The 13,672-nt window shown below is 43.5% G+C and overlaps 1 protein-coding gene and 1 long non-coding RNA gene across 2 annotated transcripts in view; both read right to left on the bottom strand.

Moving 5' to 3' along the window:
• kcnq5a (potassium voltage-gated channel, KQT-like subfamily, member 5a) overlaps nt 1-8,682 on the bottom strand; it is a 59,330-nt gene extending 50,648 nt beyond the window's left edge. Inside the window, exon 1 of the mRNA XM_067236016.1 lies at nt 8,297-8,682. Coding sequence (XP_067092117.1) covers nt 8,297-8,637 — 341 coding nt within the window. The 5' untranslated portion in view covers nt 8,638-8,682. The remainder of the gene's footprint in view (nt 1-8,296) is intronic.
• A 1,009-nt stretch (nt 8,683-9,691) lies between these two features.
• LOC136943622 (uncharacterized) lies at nt 9,692-10,603 on the bottom strand. Its single transcript, XR_010876696.1, has 2 exons — nt 9,979-10,603; nt 9,692-9,794 (listed from the first exon to the last, which is right to left on the bottom strand). It is a non-coding gene; the product is annotated as an uncharacterized lncRNA (long non-coding RNA).
• Nucleotides 10,604-13,672: the final 3,069 nt, after the last annotated feature.

Genomic DNA, 13,672 nt, shown 5'->3' with positions numbered 1-13,672 from the left:
AACGTCTGGGACCATATCTTGCTTTCACATGAAGATTTGAAATGTTGTCTTTTACCCCTCAGGCCAGCCCAAGCAAACATAAACTCAGCCTGTTACACAGTCGCTGATACACAGTCGTTCTCTATCCAGAAAATGAGTTTCCAGGATAAGAAAGGGAGAACCAAGGAGTGGCAGAGGTAGAGAGGGGCGTGAGAGGGAGCGACAGTGGGAGAGGGAAGAAGTTCAAGGAGAGAGAGAGAGAGAGAGAGAGAGAGAGAGAGAGAGAGAGAGAGAGAGAGAGAGAGAGAGAGAGAGAGAGAGAGAGAGAGAGAGAGAGAGAGAGAGAGAGAGAGCGGGATAGAGACTGAGAGGGAGACAGGGAGAACGAGAAAGAAAGAGAAAAGGAGAGAGTGAGAGACAGAGGATTCAGCACTATAGAGTTCAGTGAGGAGGACATCATCCCTGTGCCAAAAGTGTGTTAGCTTTATCCTCTGAACTTCATAACCAACATTAGACAGACAAACACACACACAGTGCTTTGTTTTTTAAACACCCAGCTGTCTTGTTGTGTCAAGCTTGCTGGTCTGTTGGCTGGATTCCTTAGGGAAGGCTTACTCAGAGAAAACAGACCCTCAGAGTGCATTAGACTCCAGTCAATGGACTGGGCCCAAAGCCTGGTTAACACACACACACACACACACACACACACACACACAAACCTTGAAAACATAAAAACACACGCCTTTTAAACACACCACACACACACACACCACACACACACACTTTCTCGGCTACACTGGGCTTTTTGTCCTGTGTAATGTGAGTCACTGGCTTCTGGTGAGGACTTGGGTTGCCATGTCCACTTTGGGGAGAATTTAATATCTGTGGGGTCTCCTGGAATGTGTGAGTGGGGATACAAAAGACCTCTAGCACACCCGTGCACGCACGCTCACCCACGCACCCTGGGCTTCTTTCATTGTGGAGGGGACAGGGATCAAACGAGCACTCTTATCAGAGATTTCTTTTCATTTGCGCCTTTCCTCACTTATCATCTTCTGCTCTTCTTCACCTCAAGCTGCCGATCCAGTCAGGCCGTAGCTTTTGGAAACACTACGGAACAAACGCTACGGAACAAACACTACGGAACAAACTCTCTGACAAACGCTGAACGCAGCCCTGATGGATTGGGAACAGATCCTGCCCACAGGATCCAAGTGGGACTTCGCTCTTCTGATGCCTTCTGAGAGAAATGGAAAACTGTGCCTGCTTCAATTGATTTCATTAGGCGCCAACACATGTGCTGTGATTCCACACGCGCGGCACTTCAAAGGTCAGTTCGAGCAGAGATGCCACAACAAAAGAGTCATCTTTAAACGGCAATAATGCAGCGCTCTCTCATGATTCAAGCCTCGTCTGATTTCCAACAGCTTGTGAAAAGCGTGTGTATGTGTGTGTCAGTGACAAAGAGGAAGGAGAGAGAGTGAAAGAAAGAGAAGGAGAGAGAGAGAAAAAGAGAGGTGGGGGGGGAAATAGAATATTTAACATTCCATTATAGCCAAAAGTTAGCAGGACAAAGAGGCCCATCCCGTTAATGCACAACATATACATATTTTATCAAGGCTCACGACATGGGGAAGAATAGCCAGACGGTCGGTCAGGGGTCGATGCAGGAAGCCTGTTTACACCCATGAAACACCTTTCTCTCCTCCACTCCCCTCGCTCTTCCATTTCATTATAGTACACTGAAATTTCAGTGCAGAACTCAAATTCCCTAAACCTCCATCCTCCTGGATACATACTGGGTTTTTTATTACCTAAACTTCTACCGTCTCTGACAAAAGTCCATTACAACTGTGATGGACTTGCATTCTCTTTAGACAGAAAAACCTAACAGGTAAGATAACAAACAAGGGTAAGTCCTGTGTGGGCGGAGGCTGCAGCCTGCTGCTCTCTGTCAAAGGAATATTGATGAGTTCTCAGTAGAACAAATGCCAACATCCAAGGCAGTGTCGGCATGAAGAAAACGCCTGAGAGAATTGTCACCCCCGCCCACACTTGCTACTTCATAAATGTCTTTCAATCTGTTCAGTTGACTCTTTTTTGCCCCCTCGTCATCCTTTCCTTGTTACCAACTCCGATGAATGCTCCTGCTTTTGCTTCCTAGCTCTCCCAAATGACAGATGGATGGATGAAAGGACGGACAGACAGACGGATGCTTAATCGATCCCAGAGGAGAAATTTCACCGTTACAGAAGTATTCAAAAAGGAGCAAAAGGGACATATCATTAACAAAAGCAAGTAGAAACCAAGTATGGACACTGAATAAAAAGGTACTATTATAAGTATTGTACTTGTACTAACTATTGTACTGGGGGGTCAGATGGCTGAGCGGTTGGGTCGGGCTATTAATTAGAAGGTTGTTGGTTCGATTCCCGGCCGTCCCGGCCGTGCCAAATGACGTTGTGTCCTTGGGCAAGGCACTTCATCCTACTTGCTTCGGGGAGAATGTCCCTGTACTTACTGTAAGTCGCTCTGGATAAGAGCGTCTGCTAAATGACTAAATGTAAATGTAAGTATTCTGATCCTAAATAGGAAAAAAAGGCCACCAGTCATCTCACTCAATCTCACTCTATTGTTCCTCTCCCTATCTTTCCCCCCGTCATGCCTCCCACTACCTCCTCTCTCTCCATGCCTTTCTCACCCCTTCTTTTTCTTCCTTTTAGCTCCTCAGCCTCTTTCCTCCTCCTGTCGTTCTATCCTATCAGGTTAGCTGGGTAATAGGCGTGATACTTGGCGGGTGGCATTAGAATGCTCCTGGGTGACACCTCCTTACACTCGTGTCCACTACTTATTTTCAGGGCACAACGGGTGACTTCCTGCTACGTTTGACGGTCGCAGCAGTTCACCCACAGACAATATCACCCTCTTTTCCTTGTTTATGCAGAAGCAAATTTGGAGAGCAGATATGAATGTCACGGGAGTGAATCAGCCTGGAGAGAGACTGGGAGTACGAGTGTATGTATGGGAGAGATGGGACGAGAGAAGTGGGGGAGAGAGGAAAGATGGAAAAAGGGGGGAGGGGAGTGGTCAGTGCGACAAATTTTTCATTTTCAAGATGAATGACCCCAGCTACAGTACCTTCCCGGCGGCTGTGTATCAGTCAGTTCTGGAGTTTTCTTGTTTGTGTGTGTAAGAGATCGAAAAGGAGCTCTTGAGAATGAGAAAGAGAGAGTGAGAACCTTCATGGTCATTTAAAAATGCTACTAGGAGAACACACTAATACGTTTCACTTTGTCAACAATTCAAATGACTTTCATTTCCTTCCCAGCTTTATCATTCTGTTTAAGATGTTTCACAATGTGAAACCGTTTCGTAGCCATTTTCCACTCACAAACTCAGACTCTACTGCTTGCCTGCCCAGAAGGTGATCAGTCACTGCTGTCATTTTTGCCCAATGAGGTTCAGTAAAACTCTGGACATTCGACTTGTGAGCACCAGAAGGCACACACACTCTCTTTCACTTTTGCATGTCCATGCCATACAGGGAGAAACTTCCATGCCAATTTAGGGGAGGTGTATGGCATGAATCACTTAGTTTGTCATCGAGAAATGTATATGACTAACTGCAATCATGTTCCCGCTATAGACTGGACATGATGCTGTGTGTAGGTGGGAGAATAAGAGCACAAATAAACCTGAATTAGTTTGTAACTCTCCAACACACTCACACATGGCAGCCACATGCCCTCAAATCCATAACTTCCTCTCTCTAGCTGGGTTCGAGATTGACACTTGACCTGATGGTGAGTCAAAACGTGGACCAGGAGCCCTGTCATCCTGATGGCTCCATAGAGCTGCTGGGCAGGAGAGCCCTGAGTAGCTCACCCCCAGCCGAGATGCACTTTGCGTGGGCAGAAAGCTCTTAGAGCAGAGCCTGTCTCCGTCAATCAGCTCCACCGTGGAGAGAGCTTGCACCTCACCTGATGGTATGATTGAAAGCCAATCTGACTTCACACACAGACAAACACACGTACTTTACAACAAACCAAGATATGCGCACACACACACAACTCCCAAATTGAGAGGACTACTGTCACAATTAATTTGTCATTGTGATCCACTCCAAAGTGAATCCAAGTAAAGAAGATTGTGATGAACATTTATACTATATCGTATTTTCTCAACTTTAGCGCTATATTACTACATAAAAATTAGCAAACCTATCTTCGATTTTATTTATTACACTGATACCAATGGGAGCTGAAATCTTGTCTCGAAACTCAAAATAGGGGTACGATGAAACTGTGGCGTGTGACAAAGAGTTATGATTATTGTAATTATCCTACCATACATACTCAACCTCCTTTTCCCTCTCTCTCTCTCTCTCTCTCTCTCTCTCTCTCTCTCTCTCATACAGACACACAGATGGCCATTTCACGTCAACCTGCATTTCTACACAACATAGCACATCCTATCTGTCCATTCATACAACTGAGTACAACCTATCTGTCCATTCATACACAATGGAGTAGATCCTATCTGTCCATTCATACACAATGGAGTAGATCCTGGCACACATTCTGTTGCTATGTCCCTCCACACACACGTGCAACCACACACACAACATCCTATAAGTCTAGACTCAAGCTTTTTCCATTGGGTCTCAGCCAATGGTAGTCCTCCAGAGCACCTTGGTGTATGTTGGAAGCAAAACAAGACGTTTTATGTGTTTGGGTTTGTTGTTTGACACATAGGAAAATGTTTATCATATATCAAACGATTTGTGAAGTTAGTGTTCTATGAATAGTATCCACTGTAGCTTAAGGTTGTAATAGATAGTTGGTGAACCACACAGACCCTCATTTCTACTGTGTATTTACTAATATAGCTTTGAGATAGGGCATTATTGTCATTCAAAGGCAGCTGCTATGGTTGCATCACCACAATAAGAAGGCCTAATATGCTAACTGTTTATTTGGATTTCAAATTCGTGAAATTATTGTTTGGTACTGGTTAATTGAAATTGCCTGTAACATATAATTGTTTTGAATTATCACACACCTAATATTTTATTGATACATTTACTAATTATATTAATATACATGAATATATCTTAGTGTGTAGTGTAGAATAGTCAAAGTAAAGCAAAAATGCTTTCACACATCAAGACATCTAAGACATTTATGTGGAAAATGTTGGGTGCCTTTTTTGCATTGAATTGTATATTTATATATGAATTACATACTCATCTTTTATTTATATATCATATATCACCTATTCAATGTCACATATAGGAATAAAGATATGTATTTAATATTATTATTATTTATCAATCTAATTATATATGTCTATCATCCTATATCCTCTTACTTCTCATTCCTGACTAAACATCGTTGTTTAAATAAAAGGAATCCGTTTTGAATAACTTCCTCTCAGTGCAGGGTCAGAACAGCTGATGTAGTGTAACCTGTCCATACAACCAAATGCCTTCTGATTCAATTGCAATAACTCACCTAAAGCATGTGAGAGAGATATTGTAATCCAGTTATTGTTAAATCTGCTTACACACCCACATACATACACCACAGTGGAAAAGCAACCCCACATCCTCTGGAACAGCACATGATGCAAATTGTGGTGAGGTCCCAGTTCAGCAAATGTGATTAGTCCAACACATGGCTGCACATTACCAGATTGGGATCTTACAGTAATGCCAACATTGATTCAATTCGGGTGCACTATTTGGCAATCTATGTATGTCCAAGTTGTGTGAGAGCAGGGCCAGATATCAGCAAGTCAGGAGAAATCCACAGGAACTCAGAGGGAGGAATGTAGGATGGAGTACTGCCTGCACTGCAAGCTTGAGTAGGTACGCACTGGTACGCAAAAGAAATTGTGGGCATATTCTCCAACACGCCTGACTCATATAGAACAAATGTTCAGAGACAAAGAAATACTGCTTTGCAGTTGGTACAAAGTAGCTAAAGGTTCCGTCTTTCTCTGTGTTCCATCTTGCAAAATTGTTTAGATCAAACGGCTGTAATTCTGAAATCTAAATATAGTTAAGTGAAGGCAAAGTGCAGCCAATACTCACACCATCATCACACATCAAGTGTCCTCTTCTGGCCAACCTTTACAGACGGACTAGGCTTACTCGATACACAAAAATATCAGAGGAAGCATTTTTTCCTTGAGATTCTTTTGTATGTATGTGTGCATGTGTGTTAGCAGAACAACCTTGGAGCTACTCTCACATTGCTCAGCGCTTGTGGCTGGATGAAAACCTCCCAGAGGCGGGAACAACACTGTACGAACATCTGCTGGAGTAGGCACACCACCGTGGCTTTCTGCATGGCTTTGAAAAAATCCATTCACTTATGACAGAGACATCAGACTGGAAAAAGACGGCAAATGTTGTGTATACGTGCAATTATATTGTCCTAAAGCGGTATTAAGGGGGATTGTGAGGTTAGCTCAGATTGAGACGTCACTCACTCAGAGTGTATACTGTATATATGCACGTGACCAATAGTATGTGGACACCTGGCCATCACACCTCTAGGAACTTATTGGCTTGCAGATGGTGTTAGAATCAATACCAATGTGTTTGATGGTGTTTAGGTCAGGGATCTGAGCAAGCCAAGTTCTTCCACACCAAATTCGACTACACATTTGTGTATGAACCTCTCTATTTGCATGGGGGAATTATCAAGCCAATTAACAAAGGGGCGGTTTTTTAATGGCTTTGGGTTATAAAGATGCTGGCAAAAAAGAATGGAATTTTTGTTGCTTAAAACTTTTTGGGAAAAGGCCTTTCCTGTTTTGGCTTGATAATACCCCCATGTACATAGCGAGGTCGCACAGAAATGTTTTGTCAAGTTTGGTGAGGGAAAACATGACTGGCCTCCACAGAACCTGATCTAAACAGCGTAAAACATATTGATTAAACATGTCAATTCAAACACCATCAGCAAACAAGGTTTGATCACCTAACATCAGTGAACCAACCTTTCTAATGATAGTGGCTGAAGTAAATCCTGCATCAATCTTCCAATGTCTAAGCCTTCCCAGAAAAGTAAAGGCAGAAACATAATGGGAATAAACCACATAATGCCCATTATTTTATAATGAGAGATTCAACAAGCAGGTGTCAGTATACTATAGTGATGTGTTACCTAGGGGAATCTGGTGTGCTATATTATGCTCAGAAAAAAACCCAAGATACAAAAAATGTTAACCAGCTGAACCAGCTGTTTATGAACAGAATGTAGGTACTTATAGACGGCCCTTAAATGACATCCAAATATAATTAACTTATATATAATCTATATTCGTTCTGAAACAGTGGTTGTCCATCTCCTACTTATTCTGCGACCACAGTACATAGCACATACTCTACAGTAGAGCAGACTTTAGTGTTTGAGTGTATTTCTTACACATTTGAGGTCACTGAAGTGAGTATCTGTTGTAACAGCCATTTAGTCATGGCAGCTTGTAACCACAAACCCTTAACGCAAGAGTGGTGGTCAATATCTGTATCGGAAATAAATGACCACATTGCTTCGGTCACATTAAGAAAGCATGCATTTTCAGGAAAAGGTTGTTTCTTTCTTTCCCAATAGGATGCATCAAGCTGTGAAAATACATATAGTGATTGATCAAAGTGAAGCTCATTTTATTGGTTTGACGAGGCCATCAAACGGCCCTCTCATAGTGCTGATCAATATGTTTCTTTGCACACACCCATGCATGCTCATGTGCTGTGTATACACATGGTCCTCCCTCGCCGGTCCTGGGAGCTGGTGCAGTGCATTGTGGGATGCTGTGGTCAGTGCAGATGTAACAACTTAACCCCAGTGACCCGGCTGTCCCCTTTGAACAAATAAAACATCAACATCCTGCTTCACAGCCCCTCTGTGTCCCCCATCTCACCCAACCTGACAGCTTCACTTCCTCCTTCACACAACACGGACACTCTGCATGCCTTCACTCCCCCAAAACTAAAAAGGACATGCAGTAAAAAGTGAACTTGGAGTGTGAGAGTGTGTGTGTTCATATTTGCTGATATCATTATTGCATTATTTCTGCCAGCAAAGATCCACGTAATGCAAATGCATGCACCGTTGGAAGATATTATATTCGGATTCAAACAAACTAGAGACAAGTTGCCAAAATAATCTACCAACTAATTTGTTAATTCACTCCCTGTGAGCGCCACAGGATAGAGCTCAACAGGTGATAAGAGTAGGCTGAGGAACTGTCAAAAGCGGGTAGTGTCACGCTGAAATTGATATGAACATACTGTTGAAATACTTACACGAATGCATGGTAGATAAAGGCCCATGCCCTCGGTCTCTCGAGTACATTGTAGAGGTAATTCTGGAGCCGCCGGTACCGCGCGTTCCTGCGCCCGCTCTGCGCGCTGTAGGTAAGCGGCTTGCCGAGTAGACTCAACCGGGCACCCTGCTTTCGTCTCTCCGCGCTCACTCCACCTGCCGAACCCGGCAAAAGCAGACCGTCACCGACTCGAATCGGGTTATTCATTGTTTTCCGCCCAGACTCCACATCTTTCAAGCCGTGGTCTTGAGCCCGGCGTCCCGGAGAGGTCTTCATCCAGAGCCCTGTACCTGTCTCATCGCCGCTGTGGTTACGGGGCATGGCATCACCAGCGCCGGCTGGGAGTGCGTAGCGAGTGCCAGGAACATGCAAATACAAATGGCTTTGCTCTGAAAGGTGTTTGAGGCAAGCCAAAGTAGTCTTTCTGTACGAATAAAAACATACGGATGTAATCTAGTATCAATAAAAACTGTAATATAAATGAATGTTTCGGACTTTCATCTATTTCGGTGAACGCGGTGTGGTAAGGTTGACATAACAATTCCGACGTTTGGAGGCTTCTTTGCCTGCGGCTCCTTGGCCATCTGCGCTAAACGCTGAGAGTGCGGGGTTATGAAGGAGTGACACCATCTCCAGGGTAGACATTTAGCTAGGGGAGGGAATCACCCGACACTCCTTCCGTGACTCTCTCTCTCGGGTGCGCGCGCTCTTTTGCTCTCACTGTTACCCTCTTCTCCTATTTTTCTCACTCACTTTCTCACATTTCCCACACATACAAGCGCAGGGTGCGCTAAGGCACTAAGGTGTGCTAGACGTTAGTTTAGTCCTAGTTGCACTAAATACCGGCGTGCATTGCGCACACTTAACAGCAACCGCAGCAACATTACCGTAAGTTTATTCGGAACCAATGCTCCGAAGACAGAAAAAAACTTTAAAACAAGTCGGAAGATTAGTTTCGACTAGACTCGACTAAATCTCTTTTTTTCTATTTGAGAAGAACTATCTCTACTTAGCCAACATGTAGGAATATTAAATCAAACAGTCCAATAGACTTAAAATATATTAATTGGTCTCTAGGGCGGCCTAAATTGCTAAACTGATGCACCGAGGAGGGTTACACAGATCATTGATCTCCCAAAACCAGCTGCCTCGCCAGGTGACTAAGGCGACGCAGACAGTACGAGAACCAATGGGTTTGCAATATCTGATTTTACAAGGCAACCCTTAGTTTTCGGTAACCATTTCTGAAAACAACAAAATTAACGTCTTATAAAAAGCCTATAGGCACTGCAGTCTGTGTGTGATTGAGAAATTAACTGTATTATTTAGCTAGGGTGTTAGCAACCCCTTGACGGAAGTACGAGGAGGCAGAGGGTTCTCACTGATGTCTTTATTAGCTATCGCCGTTCGACGTTGATTTCTTTGTAGTACTATGCATCAACATACATCGTACACGAAGACTTCTAGACACCGTAAAACTACACAAAGAATACACAAATACAACAATGTAAATACACATATAGCACAAAGGAAATCATGTCTCGAAACATGTGCTACTATTACAAACATGTGATCATGTCTCGAACATGTGCTACAACTACATTCAATTATACGTGCGGAGGTAAAATATTACAAGACAAGTTTGACACATATACAAATTACCTCGCTCCGCTTTCCAAAGGGAAACCATACAAATGTAGACTCATGTTCACCACACGACCATCCATAAACGAAATGCTGCTCCTTATAACAACGTCTGCATTAAACTTCTTTCAGGTAATTTAGCGCTTCACAGCTGCACGCACCTTACGTGATGACGTAAGTCAGCCCAGAAACATCAAAACAAAAAGCCGGTCATTACACTCCCACCAATCATGTTATGATAAACAAACACATGAAACAAATCATACATGATATTAACCTTGATGACCACACAAACTCAGACAAGTAAATGCATTGACAATTTGACAAATCACATTTAGAAACCATTCGTCTGATATGAGTATGTCATGTATTACTCTCAAGTAAGACCACTAATTTCTGAACTGGTCTTTCGATTATTGTAGATTTAGTGTGTTTCTGATTAGGTTTTGATCGCTCACTGGTTTGAACTTTCACCTTTCTAACTAGGCCATCACTTCCATGAGTGACTTCAACCACTCGGCCTAACTGCCATTGGTTTCTTGGCAGCATGTCTTCCTTGATAATGACTACGTCATCAACTTTAACATTTCGTCGGGGAACATGCCACTTCTGCCGTAGAGATATGTTCATTAGGTATTCTCTTTTCCACCGGAACTTAGGTCCTGATATCCAGGTTGTTGTCGTTAAGTCTGAAGCATAAAGACCTCTTGAGGCGTGATCAGCAGGATTTTCACATGTATTTACGTAAAACCACTGGCTTGTGTCTGTGAGTTCTCTTATCAGCTGAACCCGATTTGCCACGAATACATGAAACCTCCTTGCTTCATTATTAATATATGCTAACACCACCTGTGAGTCAGTCCAGAAGAACTCCTGATCAATCTTCATCTCCAGCTCAGCCTTTAACATAGAACTCAACTTTGCGGCAACAACAGCTGCGGTCAATTCCAACCGTGGAATACTTTTGATCTTTGTGGGTGCCACTCTGGCTTTGGCAATCACAAGACTGCAGTGTATTTCATTCTTGTCATTTTTGAACCTCAGGTAAGAACATGCACCATATCCTATGTTGCTTGCATCTGAGAAGTGGTGCAGCTCAGTCCTGACTATGTCACTGAAAGACGGAGGGTGGTAACACCTTGGAATGCTGAAGTCCTTCAGCCCCTGGAGGCTATTTTTCCACTCCTCCCACCGTGGAAGCACATCCTCAGGAATGGCGTCATCCCATCCAACATTCCTACGGCACAACTCCTGCAAGATGCATTTTCCCTTAAGAAGGAAGGGAGCGATGGTTCCAAGAGGGTCATACACTGAAGCAGTGATTGACAGTATCCCACGACGTGTTACTGGCTGGTCCTTCAGTTTGACATCAAAGCTCAACGTATCATCTTTTGTGGACCACTGAATGCCAAGAACGTGTCCTGTAGTTTCAGGGTTAAGGTTGAGTGGTGTGGTGGTTGTTGACCATTCTGAAGAGTCTACACAGCGTAGAACTTCTTTCTCATTCGAATTGAATTTATGAAGTCGTAGACCTCCACGCTTGCACAGTGCTTGAGACTCAATGACAAGCTCTTTAGCTTCCTGGATCGAAGGAACGGAGATCAAGCCATCATCCACATAAAAATTTGTCTTCACAAATGACGACGCTGACGGGTACTCAGACTTGTACTGTTCTGCTAAGTACTTAAGGCCAAAGTTGGCACATCCAGGGGATGAGGCAGCACCAAAAAGGTGCACAGCCATTCTGTACTCTTGAGGTTCTTTCTCCAAGTCTCCATTCTCCCACCACAAGAACCTCAGGTAATTCCTATCATTTGAAGGAACACGAAACTGGTGGAACATCTTTTCGATGTCACAGGTCACAGCAACCTCTTCCTTCCTAAACCGGCAAAGTACTCCCACCAAGGAGTTGATCAAGTCTGGGCCAGTGAGCAGAGTATCGTTGAGAGAAACACCACAGAATTTTGCAGAACAGTCGAACACCACTCTCAACTTGTCTGGCTTTAGAGGGTGGTATACACCATGATGTGGTATATACCATGCCATTTCTCTCTCAGATGGTGGATGGGTTGGCTCTGCATCTCCCCTGCTAAACATCTCTTCCATAAAGACCTTATAATTGTCATAATACTGTTGGTTGGTCTTCAGCCTTTTCTTAAGGTGATGCAGTCGAGCAGTAGCTAGCCTTTTGTTGTTAGGTAGTAAAGGAGGACTGCTACTCTTAAAGGGAAGAGGTAGTTGATAATGTCCATCATCTTTCTGCTCGATTTTGTCGCTAAGAAGACTGATGAAACGAACGTCCTCTTGGGACACATGTTTGTCCTCATAGCTCCTCTCATTGAAGTCCGACTCCAGTACCCTCAAAACATCATTAGCCGATGGAAGTGATATCTCTTTCACTGAGACTCGATGAACGAAGCTTTGGCTTCCTTGTCTGTCCAGATGGGGGTTGCAAAGGCCTATGATGCTCCATCCAAGCTCCGTTTTCTGTGCAAAAGGCTCATTTTCACTGCCAACAATTACTTTTAACGGAGCCAATGCTGAAGGACAGTCGTATCCAATCAGCAACCCTATATCGCAGCTCTGGAGTGGTGACAGCTCACTTGTTATGTGCTTAAGATGAGGCCATTGCAAAGCTGTCTCTTTGGTTGGTATATACGACTTGTCAACAGGGATGAAGTCACATGAATAGGCTTGCTGCACCTTAATGGGGTTTCCACCACTGAGTCCTCGAACTCGTAGACCTCTGACTTTAAAACTAGTGGTGACAGTATCATTGGCTGTCATGGTACTGAGCCTAAGCTTCACTGGTTGACTGTTAACTTCTAGTTCATCAAGAATGTCTTTCAAGATGAAAGTAGAGTCACTTTGGGTGTCAAGTAGAGCATAAGTGAGTATTTCATTTTGTGGCTCCTCCCCTGTAGAGATGAGGACAGGAACAATACTGGACGTAGCAGAAGCCCGTTGTGTCAGTGCATAAGACATAACATTTTGGACTTCTTGACTAGTCTCTACTTCTGCGTCTGATCTTAAAGCTTTCACTGCTCCCTTGACTCTGTCTTCGTGCAAGCAAGTAGGGTGACGCAGTCCACATATGCCACAAGTGTGTCTCTTCTTACAGGTCTTGGTAATGTGTCCCGTTCTGAGACATCCGAAACAAAGTCGTTTTTCACGAATGAAAGACCTTTTGTCGTCTGTAGACTTTGCTGCAAAGGTCGGACATTTGGCAATGTAGTGGGTTTCACTCTCACAAACAGAACATGGTTTCGTTTGATTGAACTCTTGTGTTTTTGTTGCAGCACCCTTAACCTTAACTGTTGTGTTGAGCGCTTTGACCCTTTTTGGGAATTTATCTTCTGAGACCTTACAGCTCATAAAAAGTGAAGAGGTTACAGGGTTACAAGCTATCTTGGATTCCCTTTTCAGAAACTCTGCAAACCTTTTGAAGCTTGGATAGTCACCAGACGCATCCAACTCTTCAACCACAAGTCTGTTCCATTTCCTTATTATCCACTCGGGTAGTTTCTTGAGTAGTTTGAAGTTTTCCTCGCTGTCATTCAGGATTGACAAACCCTTTACGTGCGGGATTGCTTCAACACAGCTTTGTAGAAAGTCTGTAAACTCTCGCAAGGAGAGAGGATCATTTGCTCCAATTTTTGGCCACTTCATAAGTTTTTCGCGAAAGGCTCTCTGAACAATGAAAGAATTGCCA

This window comes from Osmerus mordax, chromosome 5 (assembly GCF_038355195.1).
Source record: "Osmerus mordax isolate fOsmMor3 chromosome 5, fOsmMor3.pri, whole genome shotgun sequence".
Lineage (NCBI taxonomy): Eukaryota > Metazoa > Chordata > Actinopteri > Osmeriformes > Osmeridae > Osmerus > Osmerus mordax.
This window is presented reverse-complemented; position numbering and strand designations above follow the sequence as displayed.